The sequence below is a fragment of the Terrapene carolina genome, unplaced genomic scaffold (genome assembly GCF_002925995.2).
Source record: "Terrapene carolina triunguis isolate 2854851 unplaced genomic scaffold, T_m_triunguis-2.0 Scaffold233, whole genome shotgun sequence".
Lineage (NCBI taxonomy): Eukaryota > Metazoa > Chordata > Testudines > Emydidae > Terrapene > Terrapene triunguis.
Window position 1 is genome coordinate 12,767,814 of NW_020664584.1, and position 19,856 is coordinate 12,787,669.

Sequence of the window (19,856 nt, forward strand, 5' to 3'; positions counted from 1 at the left end):
ATGTGCCCCAACCGCCTAATCATTTTCATTGTCCTCTGCTGGACTCTCTCCAATTTCTCCACATCCTTTCTGTAGTGGGGAGCCCAAAACTGGATGCAATACTCCAGATGTGGCCTCACCAGTGCCGAATAGAGGGGAATAATCACTTCCCTCGACCTGCTGGCAATGCTCCTACTAATGCAGCCCAATATGCCATTAGCCTTCTTGGCAATGAGGGCACACTGCTGACTCACATCCAGCTTCTCATCCACTGTAATCCCCAGGTCCTTTTCTGCAGAACTGCCACTTAGCTAGTCGGTCCCTAGCCTGTAGCAGTGCATGGGATTCTTCCGTCCTAAGTGCAGGACTCTGCACTTGTCCTTGTTGAACCTCATCAGATTTTTTTCGGCCCAATCCTCCAATTTGTCTAGGTCACTCTGGACTCTATCACTACTCTCCAGCATATCTACCTCTCCCCCCAGCTTAGTGTCATCCGCAAACTTGCTGAGGGTGCAATCCATTCCATCATCCAGATCATTAATAAAGATGTTGAACAAAACCAGCCCCAGGACCAACCCCTGGGGCACTCCACTTGATACTGGCTGCCAACTAGACATCGAGCTGTTGATCACTACCCCTTGAGCCTGATGATCTAGTCAGCTTTCTATCCACCTTATAGTCCATTCATCCAATCCATACTTCTTTAACTTGCTGACAAGAATACTATGGGACACCGTATCAAAAGCTTTGCTAAATTCAAGCTATATCGCATCCACCGCTTTCCCTATATCCACAGAGCCAGTTATCTCATCATAGAAGGCAATCAGGTTGGTCAGGCATGACTTGCCCTTGGTGAATCCATGTTGACTGTTCCCGATTACCTTCCTCTCCTCCAAGTGCTTCAAAGGGGAATTTGAAACTTACAACATATGGATGCAGTGCTCATTTGATGCATCTTGTAGCACCGACTTAAGAATAACTGCAGGAAACAGAAAAATGTTGAAATTTTGAAATACTTCTTTAGCAACCACTTTGCTTCAGCTTTACTAAAGAAAGCAGGAGAACATAAGAACAGCCATACTGGGTCAGGCCAAAGGTCCATCTAGCCCATTATCTTTTCTTCTCACAATAACCAGTGCCAGGTGGTTCAGAGGGAATGAACAGAATAGGTAATCGTCAAGTGATCCATCCCCTGTCACCCATTCCCAGCTTCTGGCAAGCAGTGGCTAGGAACACAATCCCTGCCCATCCTGGCTAATAGCCATTGATGGACCTGTCCTCCATGAATTTATCTAGTTCTTTTTTGAACCCTGTTATAGTCTTAGCCTTCACAACATCCTCTGGCAAGGAGTTCCACAGGTTGTCTGTGCGTTGTGTGAAGAAATACTTCCTTTTGTTCGTTTTGTTTTGTACGTTTTAAACCTGCTGCCTATTAATTTCATTTGGTGACCCCTAGTTCTTATGCTGTGGGAAGGAGTAAATAATACTTCCTTATTTACTTTCTCCACACCAGTCATGATTTTATAGACCTCTATCATATCCTCCCTTAGTCGTCTCTTTAACAAAATGAAAAGTCCCAATCTTATTAATCTCTCCTCACATGGAAGCTGTTCCATACTCCTAATCATTTTTGTTGCCCTTTTCTGAACCTTTTCCAATTCCAATATGGCTTTTTTGAGATGGGGTGACCACATCTGCATGCAGTATTCAAGATGTGGACATACCATGGTTTTATATAGAGGCAATATGATATTTTCTGTCTTATTATCTATCCCTTTCTTAATGATTCTGTTCACTTTTTTGACTGCCGCTGCACATTGAGGGGATGTTTTCAGAGAACTATCCACAATGACTCCAAGATCTCTTTCTTGAGTGGTAACAGCTAATTTAGACCCCATCATTTTGTATGTATAGTTAGGATTATGTTTTCCAATGTGCATTACTTTGCATTTATCAACATTGAATTTCATCTGCCATTTTGTTGCCCAGTCACCCAGTTTTGTGGGATCCGTTTGTAGCTCTTCGCAGTCTGCTTTGGACTTAACTATCTTGAGTAGATTTGTATCATCTGCAAATTTTGCCACCTCATTGTTTACCCCTTTTTCCAGATCATGTATGAACATGTTGAATGGCACTGGTCCCCCTGGGGGACAACCAAACTAATTATCCCCCAAGATATACAATGGAATTTAGTGGTTGATTGTTTTGAGCTTGTAATGGATGGTGCTCACTGGTGGAGTCATCTAATGGTTAGGGCACTGTGTCTCTACTCACTTCACCTCCAATGTTTCACCTGGGCACTGTTGCTCCATGGCAGTCTGTCTTTTGCTGGTTGTTGACTTGATCCTCTGGTCAGGCCACCAGTTAGCTTTATCCATCTCCGGGGTAACAGATTCCAAGAAAGATACTGGGTCTCAGGCAGGGCCGGTGCAAGGAAGTTTTGCGCCCTAGGCGAAACTTCCACCTTGCGCCCCCCCCCCAGCCCTGCGGCAGCTCCCCACCCCCCGGCCCAGGGATCCATGCGGCAGCTCTGACCCAGGGGTTCCCCTGGGCTGCCGGCGGCGGCTCAGACTCCCTCTCCCTCCCAGCGCAGCGGCCGCTGTAAAAAAAAATAAAAAATAAAAAAATTGGGGGCGCCGCTTTTTGGCCCCCCAAATCTTGGCGCCCTAGGCAACTGCCTAGTTGGCCTAAATGGTAGCACCGGCCCTGGTCCCAGGCCCTCATGACTGGGGTAGGAATTCATCCATCTGTGGACTCCGCCAGGTGTCCAGTCCCAACCACTGAGTTTTCAAAGTCTTTACCCTCCCCTGGCTTCCTCAAGGAGGAGTTTGGAAGTGAGGGGCCTTGTGCTCTCTGTAATAAAGGTGGTTGGTAGGAGAGCCCAGGCCTTCCCACTCCACTGGGCTCTGGCCCAGGACCCTGTAAGAGGCAACAATGTCCAGCACCCGGGAGTGCCTTAAGACTGCATCCCTGGGCCACTTCCTACCACCCTTGCTCCCGCCCAAGTCTCACGGTGTGACACAAAGCAGTAAAGAAAAGGAGAGTCACTGACTGGAAGCCCCTCTGAGCGCAGCAGACAGGCTCTGTCTTCCAGGGACAGGGTTCTGCAGCACCCTTCTCCAGGTGCTCTCTCCCTGCTCTATCAGGCCCCTTCTGAGCTGTCTGGCTCCCTTTCAAGCTCCACCTCCAGCTGGCGCATGCTCTGTAGGTGCGGCTGGACGGGGTCACCTGGGCCCAGAGCTGCTCTTTAACCATCTCAGTCCCAGTGTGGGTTTTATACATCACATCACAGAGCTATTTATTAAGAGCTGGCCTAGTCTGATGACAATTTGTGAAGAAAATCATGACAAAACAGATGAAACTATCACAGCCAAAGTAGCCACCATTGGACTAAAGAGAAACATAAAAGATATGCTGGATATACTGAAACCAGTTTCCATGGCCTTGGACAAACCACAGAAAGATTGCTGTTGCATTGCTGATGCTCTTAACATTTGGAAAGAACTTCAAGAGACATTAAAGAAAGAAATGTAGACAGTAAAGAAACAGATGGATCAAGCACTTACTCCACCTCACTTTCTTGCTAATATCCTCAACCCAAAGTACCAGGGTAGATGTCTAATTGCTGAAGAAGATGCTGCTATGATATGGGCATTTAATAATCATCCCTTAATCATATCAACCATAATGAATTTCAGGGCTGGAAGTGAACCATTCACACAGGACATGTTTGCTGATGATGTTTTAAAGAAAGTCATACCACTGAACTGGTGGCAGCCCGTAACTAAGCACCTGGAACCAGAGTTTGTTGAAATGCTAAACCAGCTTTTGACAGCAGTAGCGTCTTCTGCAGGGACAGAAAGAATATTTTCTTCATTTGGACTAATTCATTCCAAGTTAGGAAATCAATTGGGAGTTGAAAAAGCAGAAAAACTTGTTTCTCTTCCAATCTATGAATAAAAACAAGAAGGGAAGGACAACCTAAGTCACTTAGGAGACTGTTGTCTCATTTTCAGGAGACTTAAGTGAGTAGGGACTTAAGCTCCATTCACTTTCAGGTATATCTGAAATTTTTTCCAGGCTGACCTGAAATAATCAGTTTCATTCACTGACTACAGTGAATCCCTCTGTTCTTGTAATAAATTATTTGTGGTAAATGTGAAACCCATTTTGGTAAGAGAAGTTATGTATCCAAAATACACCTCTACCCCAATATAATGTGACCCGATATAACACAAATTCGGATATAATGCAGTAAAGCAGCGCTCCGGGGGGGTGGGGCTGTGCGCTCCAGCGGATCAAAGCAAGTTCAGTATAACGCGGTTTCACCTATAATGCGGTAAGATTTTTTGGCTCCCGAGGACAGCGTTATATCGGGGTAGAGGTGAATTTAAGGTTGTTTTGTTTAATAAAAATAAATTATATATGGTGTGTTTAATTAAGTTCCTGTTACCATCCTAATGTAGTGTGATATAAGTCATGAGCAAAAAGTTAATTATCTAGTAAATAAGCAATATATCATTCACCATTTTCTAACATACTAAAATGTACAGTTAATAAGAATGTGAAAATATTAAGCTATATAATTGATTAAATAAGTGTATGTAGGTATAATATACCCTCCAAGGCAGCAAAAAGATGTACCAAATCTAGTGTAAAAGCTCTATTTAGTTGTAAATCAACATGTTTTAATAGTTATATTAACCAATGAGAATGCACCTTTCTTTAGAAAATAATAAATACAAATGGAAAAGTTGATTAAAATTGATGATTTAAATTGAGGTTTTCCCACTTGATGACTTAAATCACCTTGATTTATATCAACCCACCCTGCATCCAGGTCATGGTCAAAGCAGCTGCTACTGTGTCGAAGATCTTGCTCTTTGTAAAACTGTCCAGCTGTCTCGGTATCTCAGTTTCAGCGAGATCCTGATCTCAGCAAAGCATCCATTCCTTTGTCCGTGATCTTCTCTAGCCCAACACCAATGCCCCTGGACAAGCACTGCCCACTCCCCATCCACCGTGGTAGCCCCAATTTCAGACACAGGGAAGGTTCCTGGGGGCGTCTGACAAAAGGCAGTATTGTAATCCTTTCTCACACTTTTCAGAAAGACTTCCCCACACTGCATCAGAGAACGGAGGTGGCCAATTTAAAACATGCTTTCCATAAGCTAAGCACAGTGCATACAGATTTAATTATGGTAAATAACACTAATACATTCTCTTCTTTTTGTTAATTAGCAAACTAGTCACATCCGAAGAGAGACGCCACACTTTCCCTACATGCATTTCTGTAGGCCATAGTTTTTAAGCTAGAGAGGCTTGAACAATCATAAAACTCAATCTTTTTGAGTTGGAACTTTTTAAGGCCAATTTTTAACTGATTAAAACTCAGAAATTAACAGATTTATTGAAATCCTCAGAAAGTTCACACATTACTCAGATTATGGGCTGAACAGTTGGGACAGATACATTAGGTTTTCAAACCAAAGTCTGAAAGATAATACGTGCTTCAAGTGAAATAATAGAACACAACCTTAACTCAGAAGTCACTGCCACTGCTCTATACATAGTATGGTTACCTCAGGAAAGGGATACCTGTAGAGAGAAATGAGAGAAGGAACTCAGCCTAACAAAACGATGAAATGAGTGACTTCGACGGGGCAAACGGCACATCAGTTGCTTCTTGGAACAGCTAGCCGTAGAGCACACAAGCCGAGAGGCAGTTCTCAACTTCCTAAGTAAGGCCTGGTCTGCACTGCACAGCTAGCTGTCTTACGTCGACCTAATTATGTCAGTGTCTGCATGACAGCCTTGTCCCACCGACGTAAGTGCCCTACTACACTGAAATAATAACTGTACTTCCACGAGAGGTGCAGGGCTTATGTCGGTGTAGTTAGGGCGACAGTGTTTGTGTAGACACGGCTTTACTTACAACGGCTGGTAGCGCTCTTAGCTGAGAAATTGACAAGAAAGCCAGGCAGCTGGAACCCAGTTGCTCCCTGCTCCCCTGGAGAGCTGGGTAGCTGGACCCCGCTCCCGGCTGGGAGCTAGGGCAAAAAGCCTGGACAGCTGGACCCCACTCCCGGCAGGGAACGGGGAGGCGAGAAGCCCCAGGCGGCTTGCCCCGTGCCCGCCTGCAGGGAGGCCGGGAGCCTGTGGGGCAGCTGGGCTTCCGGCAGGGAGCCGCCAGCAGAGATGAGACCAGGCTCTCAGTTCCACACGCTGCCCCTCTTAGGTCGGTGGAAGGGCTCCTGAGGAGGATGTGCACCAGTCACCCAAGGAGGTAGTGTGGACTAATTACTGCGGTGGCTGTAAGTCGACCTAATATAGGTCAACTTAAGCTTTTAGTGTAGACAGGCCCTTACACAGGAGTTAAATCAAGAAGTAAGAATAGCTGAGCCACTATGGGTGTGTCTACTGTGCAATTAAAAACCCGCCGCTGGCCTGTGTCAGTTGACTCGGGCTCACTTCGCTCGGGCTAAGGGGCTGGTCAGTTGCAGTGTAGATGTTCGCGCTCGGCCTGGAGTCCAGGCACTAGGACCCTGCGAGGTGGGAAGGGCCCAGACTTCAGGCTGCTGCCCGAACCCAGAAGTCTACACTGCAATTAACCAGCCCTGTGAGCCCAAGTCAGCTGGCACAGGCCAGCTGCAGGTGTCTAATTGCAGTGTGGACACACCCTTAGTGGCAGGCTGCCAGGAGGAGGAAAGATTCCAGTAATGAGCACGGTGACACTAAACTTCAAGAAAAGGAGGAAACAAGTAAAAAACCCTAAAGTAAGAAATGAGGCAATTAAAACCCTTGAATTCAGCATGGAGACTGTTTAAGCAACCCTAACAGTGCCCAGAACATATGTACCCTCAATTGGAAAGGGAAGCAGAAAGACAGGAAGTAAACCTGCCTGGCTAAATGGCAGGTTCAAGGGCTATATAAACTAAACAGGTATCCTTCCAAAACTGGAAAGCCAACACTAGTGAAGCCTGTAAAAGAACATGTAGACTATGTCAGGCAATATGGCTGAAGGAAATCACGAGGCATAAGAGGGAATCCAAAGAGCAAATAGCTAACGGCATAAAAACAAATCGCAAGACATGTTTGAAGTGTATCAAAAGCAGGACACCTGTCCTGTGAGAGAACTAGGGAGTCTGTTGGGCTGCTGCAGGGTAAAGGGAACAATTAAGGAGAATAAGGAAGTGATTTTTGTAATAAAGATGAGGCACTGCCAGAAACTGTGGTGTCAATATAGGAAGTATTAGAGCAAACTGATCATTGAAAGATTGAGTCTCCAGGATCAGATGGCACACATCTAAAAGGAATCCAATGGGAGGCATTGTGGTCCCTTTGGATAGGGCACTGGATATGAACTCAGGAGAGTAGGGCAGTTCTGCTGTTGACCTGAAGTGTAACCTTAGACAAGTCTGTGCCTCAGTTTCTTCATCTGAAAAATTGGGTGTTTACTATAAAGCTCCGTGCGATATACAGTTGAAAAGTGCACTATGCGGAGTAGGTATTGTTTATTATTGAGAAATGAAATGGCTGAGCTGCTTATAAAATATGTAGTCACTTGTTAAAATCAGCTACAGTACTGGTCAGCTGGTGGGTAGCAAGTGTAAAAACAATGCCCGGGGTGATGTGGGGAATTACAGATCCCTGAGTCTTCAGCACTAGGAAAATTCACTAAAGTAACACTGGTCTACAATTTTTGAGAAGTCGTCTGCTTCAGAGATAAAATGTGCTATTTATTATGTATTTTGATGTGCTGAATTCAAATATGACAATTAAAACAACTGATTGGCTACTGTTTCTAAGATATTTAAGTTTTTACATTTTATGTCTATGTATATTGTGTAGATAGTAGAGTTTTAATCATAAATTATAAACCTAGGTCTTTTCATGTGTTTATGGTTGCTTTACATGATAATATTTCACCTGTCCTGTTTATGTAACACTTTAAAAATCAGCAAAAGGGTTATATAAATAAATTTTATTATGAAACAAAAGGCAAAAAACTATTCTGTACATAGTTTAGTCCTATTCAGTGTCTACTCGGCGCTTCTTGGCTTGTCTCGTGTATTCATTAAATGGAGCATCTCTTGTCACTGTCCAGCAATAGTCTGCAAGCATTGATGGGCTCCATTTGCCCTGATAGCGTTTCTCCATTGTTGCAATGTCCTGGTAAAATCGCTCGCCGTGCTCGTCGCTCACTGCTCCGCAGTTCGGTGGAAAAAAATCTAGATGAGAGTGTAAAAAATGTATCTTTAGTGACATGTTGCAACCAAGGCTTTTGTATGCCTTGAGGAGGTTTTCCACCAACAACCTATAGTTCTTCTTCGAGTGCTTGCTCATATCCATTCCAGTTAGGTGTGCGCGCGCCGCGTGCACGATCGTCGGAAGATTTTTACCCTAGCAACCCCCGGTGGGTCGGCTGTGGAGCCCCCTGGAGTGGCGCCTTCATGGCGCTGGATATATACCCCAGCCGACCCAGCGCCCCCTCAGTTCCTTCTTACCGCCCCTGACGGTCGTTGGAACAGTGAAGCGCGGCATAGCTGCTCTTCACTATCCCTAGCTTCTTATTGCCATTAGTATAGATAGTTGCATATAGTTAAAGTTCTTAGATAGTTAGTTGTTTAGTTGTTTAGTTTTCATTAGTTGTAAATTGTTAGCGGGGGTTTAGGGGGTTGTCTTCCCCCCTTTTCCCCCCGGCGCACAGCCGGGCCCATGCCCAAGGCTCCTGGCTTTAAGCCGTGCGCGTCCTGCGGGAAGCCTATGCCCACGAGCGACCCGCACACCTCCTGCTTGAAGTGCCTCGGGGAAGCCCATCAAGCAGATAAGTGCCCAATCTGCAAGGCCTTCAAGCCGCGGACCAGGAAGGAGCGGGACTTCAGGCTTCGGCAGCTCCTGATGGAGGCGGCGCTGAGCCCGGATCCTCCCTCGGCGCGCCCAGCCCCGGCACCGAGCGCCTCGGTGCGCAGCGCCCCGGCGGCTCCGACCGGTGCGGCGGACAAGCCACCTCGGCACCGGCCGACGTCGGCACCGCGCCCAACTCAGGGGTCTCGGCGCCGATCCCTCTCTCCGGGCCATAAGAAGGCCCGCAAGGCCCAGGACACGGCCGCGCCGAAGACGCCGGCTCCCCCGGTGCCGGGGGTAGAGCCGCGTCTGCCGTTGGACCGCCAAAAACAGGCGGCCACACCGTTGACTCCGGCACCGAGGCCATCGAGTCCGGTGCGGACTGTTTCACCACCTAGGCTGGTGGTGGAACCTTGTCTCCCGTCCACCCTGGAGACATTCGCAACGGCGCGAGACTTGATCGCCTTCACGGAGCCGGGGCCGTCACACCTTCCGGCACCAGTTGCTCCGCGCCAGGTGCAGTCCAGGGGCAAGCCTGCCCTGCTGCACCCGCCGTCTCCAGCTCCAGACTCGCGGCACCGTTCCAGGTCCCGGAGCAGGTCCCGACGCCGCTCGGAGTCCCGGTGCCGAATATCACCTCGGCACCGGTCGTACTCGCGGCACAGATCACCTTCACGACACCGTTCCACATCTCGGCACCGTCGCGACGACCGGCACCGATCGGGCTCGAGGCGGAGCTCCCGGCACCGGTACGAGCGCCGCTCGGGCTCGAGGGGCCGCTCCCGGTACCGGGCCTCGTCAAAGTCTTCGTCCCGCTCCAGATCTGGATCTCGGCACCGGCGAGACTACCGGCACCAATCCCGATCCAGATCTCGGCACCGTTCCCCGGCACCGCGCAGGGACAGATCGCCCTACGACCGGCACCGACCGGCACCGTACCATCCGGTGCCGGCGACAGTGCACTCGGCACCGCCGTGGCCATCTAGGTCGGCGTCCCGATCATCGGACGCGGAGGCCGTCCATTTGCAGGAGACGGCCGAGGACCCTACGCAGGGACCTGCGCATTGGTCCTTCTGGACACCGTGGGCCTACCACCAGGCACAAGGGGCCCCACCATCTGCGTCCCGCTCGGCACGCTCCGAGCCCAGGGTCCCGGAGTCTACCATCTCCCGCCCTCCGCCAGGTGGCATGGAGGCGCCAGTGCCTACACCGGTGGAGGCCCTGGACCCAGGGGCAGGCGATGCCCAGCTCCAGGAGCACCTGGAACAGGACCCGCCCTTGGACCCCTTGCCACCGGGGGGATCCTCCTCCTCCTCCCCCGATGAGGCCGTAGCGGGTACATCCGCCATGGGTCCGCCTCCTATCGACCTTCGGGCTCACCAGGACCTGTTGCGCCGGGTGGCACGCAATATGGACCTCCAAGTGGAGGAGATTGTGGAGGTTCATGACCCTATAGTTAACATCCTTTCAGCGGATACCCCCTCTCGGGTAGCGTTACCGCTGATCCGCACTATACAGACCAATGCCACCACCATCTGGCAAACTCCGGCCTCGATTCCACCCACGGCCAGAGGGGTGGAGCGGAAGTACTTTGTGCCCTCAAAGGACCATGAGTACTTATATACCGATCCCCAGCCGTGCTCACTGGTGGTCTCATCGGTTAACGCACGGGAGCGCCATGGCCAACAGGCCGCTGCGCCCAAATCGAAGGACGCTAAGCACTTCGATTTGTTCGGACGCAAGGTCTATTCTGCGGGAGGGCTCCAGCTCCGAGCGGCCAATCAGCAGGCGCTCCTGAGCCGTTACAGTTTCAATTCATGGTCCTCAATGGGGAAATTCAAGGAGCTGGTTCCCCAGGAATCGAGGGAAGAGTTTGGGGCTTTGGTAGAGGAGGGTATGCGGGTGGCACGTACCTCCTTGCAAGCCTCCCTCGATATTGCTGACTCGGCCGCTAGGACCCTGGCTTCGGGGATAGCCATGCGGCGACTCTCCTGGCTCCAGGTGTCAGGCTTGCCACCAGAGCTGCAGCAGACCCTGCAGGATCTGCCATTTGAGGGCCAGGGCCTCTTTTCGGACAAAACTGACGCGAGGCTCCAGAACCTGAAGGACTCACGTACAATGATGCGCTCCCTGGGGATGCATGTCCCAGGGCCTCAGCGCAGACCCTTCAGGCCCCAGCCACAGAGGTTCTACCCTCCCCCGCCTCGTCCAAGACAGGACTTTGCCAGGAGGCGGGGTCGAGGCGGCAGGCGGAGGTCGACCGGCCCTCAACCTGGTCAGAACCAGGTCCAGCCTAGGCCACCTTCAGGGCCTAGGCAAAACTTTTGAAGGTGCGGTCGAGGACGGCACCACGACCGGTACCCAGGATCCAACTCCCCCCTTCCGGGATCGCCTCTCCCGTTTCCACCGTGCTTGGTCCCTTATAACCTCGGACCGTTGGGTCCTTCGCACGGTGGAGAGGGGATACGCCCTCCAGTTTTCCTCGCCCCCCCCATCCCCCTCCCCCTCCCCGTCCCTCTTCAGGGACCCTTCTCACGAGCAACTCCTTACACAGGAGGTTTTTGGGCTCCTTGCTATGGGGGCCATAGAGGAGGTTCCATCGGAGCTAAGGGGCAGGGGGTTTTATTCCCGCTACTTCCTGATCCCCAAGTCGAAAGGGGGTCTACGGCCCATCTTAGACTTGCGCGGACTCAACAAATTCATAGTAAAGTTGAAGTTCCGCATGGTATCATTGGGGACCATCATCCCTTCACTGGATCCTGGAGACTGGTTCGCCGCCCTCGACATGAAGGACGCTTATTTCCACATAGCGATTTATCCGCCTCACAGGCGCTTCCTGCGATTTGTAGTAGACAGGGTGCACTACCAATTTGCAGTCCTTCCCTTCGGCTTGTCCTCGGCTCCCAGAGTGTTCACAAAGTGTCTGGCAGTCGTCGCGGCCTTCCTTCATCAACAAGGGATACAGCTGTTCCCGTACTTGGACGACTGGCTGGTACGCGGTCGCACCAGGGACCAAGTTCAGGCTCATGTCCACATAGTGACACACACGTTCCACGAGCTGGGCATTCTACTCAACAGAGAGAAGTCCACTCTAGTACCAACTCAGAGAATAGAGTTCATTGGAGCAGTCCTGGACTCCAGATGTGCCCGAGCCATCCTGCCAGACAACCGCTTTCATACCATCTCAAGCGTCATTCAAGGACTCAGGGCTTTTCCAATCACCACCATAAGAACATGCCTTGCCCTCTTGGGCCACATGGCCTCGTGCACCTACGTAACCAGGCACGCCAGGCTACGACTTCGCCCACTGCAGGCTTGGGTGTCATCGGTTTACCGTCCTCATCGAGACGACCTGAACATGGTGGTCACGGTTCCGGCCTCGGTCTTGGCCTCCCTCACCTGGTGGACGGATCGCACGGCGGTCTGTGCAGGAGTGCCCTTTCACGCCCCACAACCCTCCCTCCACCTAGTCACGGACGCTTCATCTCTAGGATGGGGCGCTCACCTCGGGGAGCACCATACCCAGGGCCTGTGGCCGGCTTCCCAACTAGCCCTGCACATCAACGTCCGAGAGCTGATGGCGGTGCGCCTAGCTTGCCAGGCATTCCTCAACTTCCTACAGGGCCGTTGCGTGTTGGTTCTCACCGACAACACCACGGCCATGTTTTACATCAACAAGCAAGGCGGAGCCCACTCATCGCTCCTATGCCAAGAGGCCATTCGCCTGTGGGACTTCTGCATCGCCCACTCGATACATCTCACGGCATCCTTCCTTCCTGGAGTCCAGAATACGCTGGCGGACCGTCTCAGCAGGTCCTTCCAGACGCACGAGTGGTCAATTCGCCCGGACGTCATCTATTCCGTCTTCCAGAAGTGGGGGTTTCCCCAGATCGACCTGTTCGCATCTCGGGCCAACAGGAAGTGCCAGGCATTCTGCTCCCTGCACGGGCGAGCCCCGGGCTCTCGGTCAGACGCCTTCCTTCTAACATGGAAGGACCACCTGTTCTACGCCTTTCCTCCATTTCCACTGGTCCACAGGGTACTGCTCAAGATCCGCAGGGATCATGCACGGGTGATTCTAGTCGCTCCCGCTTGGCCGAGGCAGCACTGGTACACCACACTGCTGGAGCTTTCGGTACAAACGCCGATCACGCTCCCCTTGAGTCGGGACCTCATCTCCCAGGACCACGGCCGGTTGTGTCACCCCGACCTGCAGTCACTCCACCTCACGGCGTGGATGCTTCATGGTTGAGTCGGACAGAGCGGCAATGCTCGCAGGCCATCCAGCAGGTTCTGCTGGGAAGTAGGAAACCCTCTACGCGGACCACTTATCTAGCCAAGTGGAAGCGGTTCTCCTGTTGGTGTGAGCAACGAGCTACGTCTCCCTCGCAGACACCTATCCCCTTGATACTGGAATACCTCCTGTCCTTAAGACAGCAAGGCTTGGCGACATCCTCAATCAAGGTTCACCTCGCCGCTATTTCCGCTTTCCACCCAGGAGAACTCACGTCCTCGGTCTTCTCTAACCCGATGGTCGTTAGATTCCTCAAGGGCTTAGACCGGCTGTACCCACAGCAACGGCAACCGGTTCCGACGTGGGACCTCAACCTCGTCCTCTCCAGGCTCACAGGGCCTCCGTTTGAACCATTGGCGACCTGCTCACTCCTGTACTTATCCTGGAAGACAGCCTTCCTCGTAGCCATCACCTCAGCACGACGCTTCTCGGAACTCAGGGCGCTGACATCCGAGCCCCCTTACACGGTGTTCCATAAGGACAAGGTGCAGCTTCGCCCCCACCCTGCCTTTCTTCCAAAAGTGGTCTCACCTTTTCACGTAAACCAGGACATATTCCTCCCAGTCTTCCATCTGAAACTGCACGCTACTCGTCAAGACCAGCGTTTGCATTCTTTGGACATTCGCAGGGCCCTGGCTTTCTATATTGATCGTACAAAGCCATTTAGGAAAACGACGCAACTCTTCGTTGCGGTGGCCGACCGGATGAAAGGCTCACCGGTCTCTTCACAGTGCCTGTCCTCTTGGATCACGTCCTGTATTCGTGCTTGTTACGACCTGGCCAGTGTACCGACGCCACGCATCACCGCCCATTCCACGAGGGCCCAGGCCTCCTCGACTGCCTTCCTGGCTCAAGTCCCGATCCACGACATCTGTAGAGCCGCAGTGTGGTCATCAGTCCACACATTCGCTACTCACTATGCGCTGGTGCAACAATCCAGAGACGATGCTGCTTTCGGGTCAGCGGTTCTGCACACAGCTATGTCTCACTCCGACCCCGCCTCCTAGGTGGGGCTTGGGAGTCACCTAACTGGAATGGATATGAGCAAGCACTCGAAGAAGAAAAGACGGTTACTCACCGTTGTAACTGTTGTTCTTCGAGATGTGTTGCTCATATCCATTCCAAACCCGCCCCCCTTCCCCACTGTCGGAGTAGCCGGCAAGAAGGAACTGAGGGGGCGCTGGGTCGGCTGGGGTATATATCCAGCGCCATGAAGGCGCCACTCCAGGGGGCTCCACAGCCGACCCACTGGGGGTTGCTAGGGTAAAAATCTTCCGACGATCGTGCACGCGGCGCGCGCACACCTAACTGGAATGGATATGAGCAACACATCTCGAAGAACAACAGTTACAACGGTGAGTAACCGTCTTTTGTCTGCCTTGTTGTTTCCGAGAAAATTTATTGCCATTAACTGGAAGGCTTTCCAGGCCGTCTTTTCCTTGCCACACAGTGCATGGTCAAATGCATCATCTCAAAGAAGTTCACGAATCTGAGGACCAACAAAGACACCTTCCTTTATCTTAGCTTCACTTAACCTTGGAAATTTTCCACGGAGGTACTTGAAAGCTGCTTGTGTTTTGTCAATGGCCTTGACAAAGTTCTTCATCAGACCCAGCTTGATGTGTAAGGGTGGTAACAAAATCTTCCTTGATTCAACAAGTGGTGGATGCTGAACACTTTTCCTCCCAGGCTCCAATGACTGTCGGAGTGGCCAATCTTTCTTGATGTAGTGGGAATCTCTTGCACGACTATCCCATTCGCAGAGAAAACAGCAGTACTTTGTGTATCCAGTCTGCAGACCAAGCAAGAGAGCAACAACCTTCAAATCGCCACAAAGCTGCCACTGATGTTGGTCATAGTTTATGCACCTCAAAAGTTGTTTCATGTTGTCATAGGTTTCCTTCATATGGACTGCATGACCAACTGGAATTGATGGCAAAACATTGCCATTATGCAGTAAAACAGCTTTAAGACTCGTCTTCGATGAATCAATGAACAGTCTCCACTCATCTGGATTGTGAACGATGTTGAGGGCTGCCATCACACCATTGATGTTGTTGCAGGCTACAAGATCACCTTCCATGAAGAAGAATAGGACAAGATCCTTTTGACGGTCACGGAACATGGAAACCCTAACATCACCTGCCAGGAGATTCCACTGCTGTAGTCTGGAGCCCAACAGCTCTGCCTTACTCTTGGGTAGTTCCAAATCCCTGACAAGGTCATTCAATTCACCTTGTGTTATGAGGTGTGGTTCAGAGGAGGAGGATGGGAGAAAATGTGGGTCCTGTGACATTGATGGTTCAGGACCAGAAGTTTCATCCTCTTCCTCTTCCTCGTCTGACTCAAGTGAGAATGATTCTGGTGCATCAGGAACCGGCAGTCCTTCTCCATGGGGTACTGGGCGTATAGCTGATGGAATGTTTGGATAATGCACAGTCCACTTTTTCTTCTTTGACACACCTTTCCCAACTGGAGGCACCATGCAGAAGTAACAATTGCTGGTATGATCTGTTGGCTCTCTCCAAATCATTGGCACTGCAAAAGGCATAGATTTCCTTTTCCTGTTCAACCACTGGCGAAGATTTGTTGCACAAGTGTTGCAGCATATGTGTGGGGCCCACTTCTTGTCCTGATCTCCAATTTTGCAGCCAAAAGAAAGGTGATAGGCTTTCTTAACCATAGTGGTTATACTGCGCTTTTGTGATGCAAAAGTCACTTCACCACAAACATAGCAGAAGTTATCTGCACTGTTCACACAAGTACGAGGCATCTCTGCTCACTTTGGCTAAACAGAAATGTGTCCCTTTGCAAAATCAAACACTGACAAATAAGAGAGCACGACACTGTATGATTTCTAGAGCTGATATAGGGCAATTTGTTCAGCAGAGTGATGTAAACTTCGTTATGATTGCATCATCCATGACTTCTAGGAATAACATGATGCAATTCATATCATGTATGACGCAATACCAGCTTCAGATTGCATCATTCATTGTTTTGCCTAAAAAGCAAGTACTGTCCAAATCCAGTCATAGATTTATTCATAGATCCAGTCAAAGATGTATTTTAGTCATTTCTGGTTTAAATTGCGATCCCTTCCCTTTATAACTCACTTATCCTCCGCCGTTCCCAAGTCAAGGGTCGTATATACTGACCCAATAGCATATCTTGAAAACTAGAGCCAATCAACAATTTTAAGCATCATTTTCGTTCTCAGTGACCCAGAATTAGTAAAGTTTGACTACATTTATTTCAGAAGCATTTTGGCTGTAGAGCAGTGATAATCATTAGAATTATACACCACTACGATGAACTGGATGTAAGGGAGAAACCAGCATGGCTTCTGCAAAGGAATATCACACCTTGCTGATACATTGCAATGGTTTGTACATGTCAGTACAAATGGGTGAAGAGGGGCCAGTTGGTTTAGCTCAGGTGTCTGTGAAACAATGAGACCCTAATTCTAATTGTGGCCTCTGGGTGCCCCACTAATACTGTGTGATTATAGTGTGGTGACCCGGCCAGGCAGGCAAGGCAAACTGGGAGGAGAGGCAAAGGCAAACCAAGACAAATGGGTCCTTTGAAATTTTTAGAACTTTATAAGGGAAAACCCCCAAATTGTACCAGGAGCTTAAATCATGTAGAACATTGACAAAGAGTTACTGTTCAGAGTACTAAACTATAGGTTACCAACTTGTAAACCTCTGGGGCTTGTACATGCTGGGCAGTTAGTACCAAATAGATTGTTATTAAGAAGAACAAAGAGATTCCTTAACAATAGACTGTGTCACTTCACAGAAGAGTCAACTTTTCTTCTCCTTGGCTGCAAGTCCAGCTCCACTCTTGCTGGCCTGTTCTTTGCTTCTCTTTGGCTTGAAGGGCTCCTTAGATTTGCTGTTTCTGTGGCTGTATCTCTTTTCACAGAATTTATCTACAAGTGGGGTTTCTTCACCTAGTGGGCCCTCATTTGTGCATTAGGCCCCTTTGAACTGTATCCCGTCACTAGATGGTCACAGTCACTCTCTCTGCTCATGTGGGTCAGGTCCCTTGTGGGCGGCCTTCTCGTTTACCATTTTCGGATCTGCTTTCATCTAACACAGCTTTTTGATCAAGTCCCTTTTTCACCAGTTCTGTTTCCTTTCAGTTTTTTCCCTTGGTGCCCGTCTCTGGTAAGTCTGTAGATATTATTTCCCTCTACTTCCTTTCTCTATTAGTGCCTGCTCACGCCTGCCAAGGCTGTTTATTTTTCTGCTTCTCCTGCCCTGAAACCCTTGTTATTTTCCTTCTTTCCTCCTTCTCACGTCCCAGTCCCCTACTTTTATTGTCCTGTTCTTCTTTCGTTTTATCACCTCCCCTGGGCTCCGGTTCACCCGCTAGCTCAGCATCTCGATTCTTCTCCTCTAACAGCTTTTCCCAACTGCCCCTTTGGGTGGATTCAAAGCCACCACCCCAGTTTGAGCTGCTCTCCCATTGGCCGTCCTCTCCCCAGGACAGAATTGTGTGCTGCTGCATCACAGCTGGAGCAGGGGCCAGTGCCAGGGGGTGGGTTACTGCACTACTATTATTGTAATAATGATAATTTGACAGGGCTGCCGGTGATAGCAGGGATGGACCCATTGTCCCAGGAGGTCCCTTCCAGATCTGTGTCCTAGTAAGGAAACTACGTCACCATTGTCTCTTACCATTTGGTGATTGCACAATGGGGCCCTGATCTAAGCACTACTGCAGTACTGCTGCTCTTAATTACTGATGACTTCATCTGCAGTTATATTACATAAAGAGTGGGGATATGAACCCTCCCCTGCCCCGCTTCAGGGCGTGAGCAAGCCTCTAACTGATGGGTGTGAGGAAAACACTTCCCCTATGGATGGATTATTCCAAACTTGTCCACTCTGGGGTTTCTTGTGCCTTTCTCGGAAGCAGCTGGTACTGGCCACAGTCAGAGACAGGGTCTGGGGCTAGACAGGCCCCATCGCTGATCCGTGGTGGCAATTCTTCAAGTCCTTGAAGTTACGGAGGGGTAGAACATGCTTGTTTTGCACGGAGATACTGAGAAACTCAGATGCATCCAGTCACTTGCTGTTTGTGTCCCGTTTACAGGAACCCGGGGAAACTGTTCTCCACCTGGCAGTGTTGTTAGCTGACCGAACCTCTCTACACATTGTAGATTTTCTGGTGCAGAACAGGTAAGCTGACTGCAGCGCTTGCAGGGGTAGGACTGTCTGCTCAGGATAAGACACATAAGGTCATCAGCGAAGTTAGTGCTGGATAGCCTTGGAGACTAAGTGCCTCTGGATATCCTCTGAAGTACCACCAGGGGGCAGCACCAGGGCATTTCCCTGTGGAAGTGCCTTAGTTTTGACATGGAGAAACCATCTTTAGGGTTAGAGGGGAATTCATGGCCATGGCCCTTCCCTGGACTCTGCTGAGGGGAGCAATGAGTGCCAATGGGGATGGAGATTTTCCGACTAGGACACATGTCCCCCTGGATGGTTCAGCCCAAGCCCTTCCTCCCACCCCGTCACTGAACAGCTCTCCAATGGGCCCGCCCACCCTGATTGCAGTCCACTGGTGACAGGCTCCATATCCCATTAGCCACTACTCCGGTCCAGCCAGACTCGAAGATGGGCTTCCCAAGGGCCAGCTCTTGGTTTTCAGAGTGAGTCTGGTTCTTCCTGAACAAGAGGAGGTACATTTTTGTTCCTTCTGCATTCAAGCCCAGTGTGCCATTGATTGGGGTGGAACCAGTGTTAAAGTCTGTCTCCCTAAGGGCTGCCCCACAGTGTCTGGGTACCTCCCAAGTGTTTATGGATTTATCTTCCCAGCACCTTTGTGAGCTCAGGCTCCGTTATCATCATCTCCGGTGTACAGAAGGGGGAATGGAGACTCAGAGGGAGAAAGTGACTTGTGCAAGGTCACACAAGAAGTGTGTTGGTGCTGGGAATGGAATTCAGCTCTCCTGGGTTCCAGCCTATACAAAACCATCCTTCCTCTTAGATGATCCTTCTAAACCCTTATCTTCTGCATCATCTCCTGTACTGTGAACTCTTCTCTTTATCTCTAACCCCCATTTCCCTTGCAACCGTATATGGTTGTAAAACTAGAAAGCTGATAAAACTGTGTGCTCACTCTATGCAAAATTCCATGCTGGCATCACTCAATGATGCATAGCTGTGTCTTCACGGGTGTGCTGCCCTGTGTGATCTGGTACGCAAGTGCAGGATTGTGTTCTGAGTTCGGCTGCTGCTGCAGTAGAGCGGGTATTGTACCAGCCACACAGCACTGCCCATTGCTGGGGAACATGCACACAGCTGCCAAGATTGGGGAAATTCCATGTCAATGAGAAGATTTGCATATGCTCACATAATTTGCATACAATCCTAATTATTTTAATAAACGGTGTGTGATTTATTACTGGAGGCAGCATCTGGCAGCTTGGGATGAGACAGCCTCCCCCGACCCTTTTCAGACCCTGTCTTAATCTGGGCCCCAGTCAGTCCCTTCCATTCAGCGTGTGTCACACCCCCACCCCCACAACGAGCTGTCCCCTCCTGCCCGAAGCCACGTGCCACAACAGCCTCTTGTGGTCACGGGATGAACTGCAGTTGCTACCCGCAGCTGAGTCAAATGTGTGAAGTTCCAGGTGAGCTGTCAGCAGGCGTGGCAGGGCTGCTCAGTGCACAAGAGCCGCACAATATGCCAGACGTTTGGCAGCCCTACGTTCACATGCCTT

The 19,856-nt window shown here is 50.1% G+C and overlaps 1 protein-coding gene across 1 annotated transcript in view; it reads left to right on the plus strand.

Annotated features, from left to right (window-relative positions):
- LOC112113961 (arf-GAP with SH3 domain, ANK repeat and PH domain-containing protein 2-like) overlaps positions 1 to 19,856 on the plus strand; it is a 106,334-nt gene that overhangs the window by 69,582 nt on the left and 16,896 nt on the right. Inside the window, exon 16 of the mRNA XM_026656842.1 lies at positions 18,224 to 18,309. Coding sequence (XP_026512627.1) covers positions 18,224 to 18,309 — 86 coding nt within the window. The remainder of the gene's footprint in view (positions 1 to 18,223; positions 18,310 to 19,856) is intronic.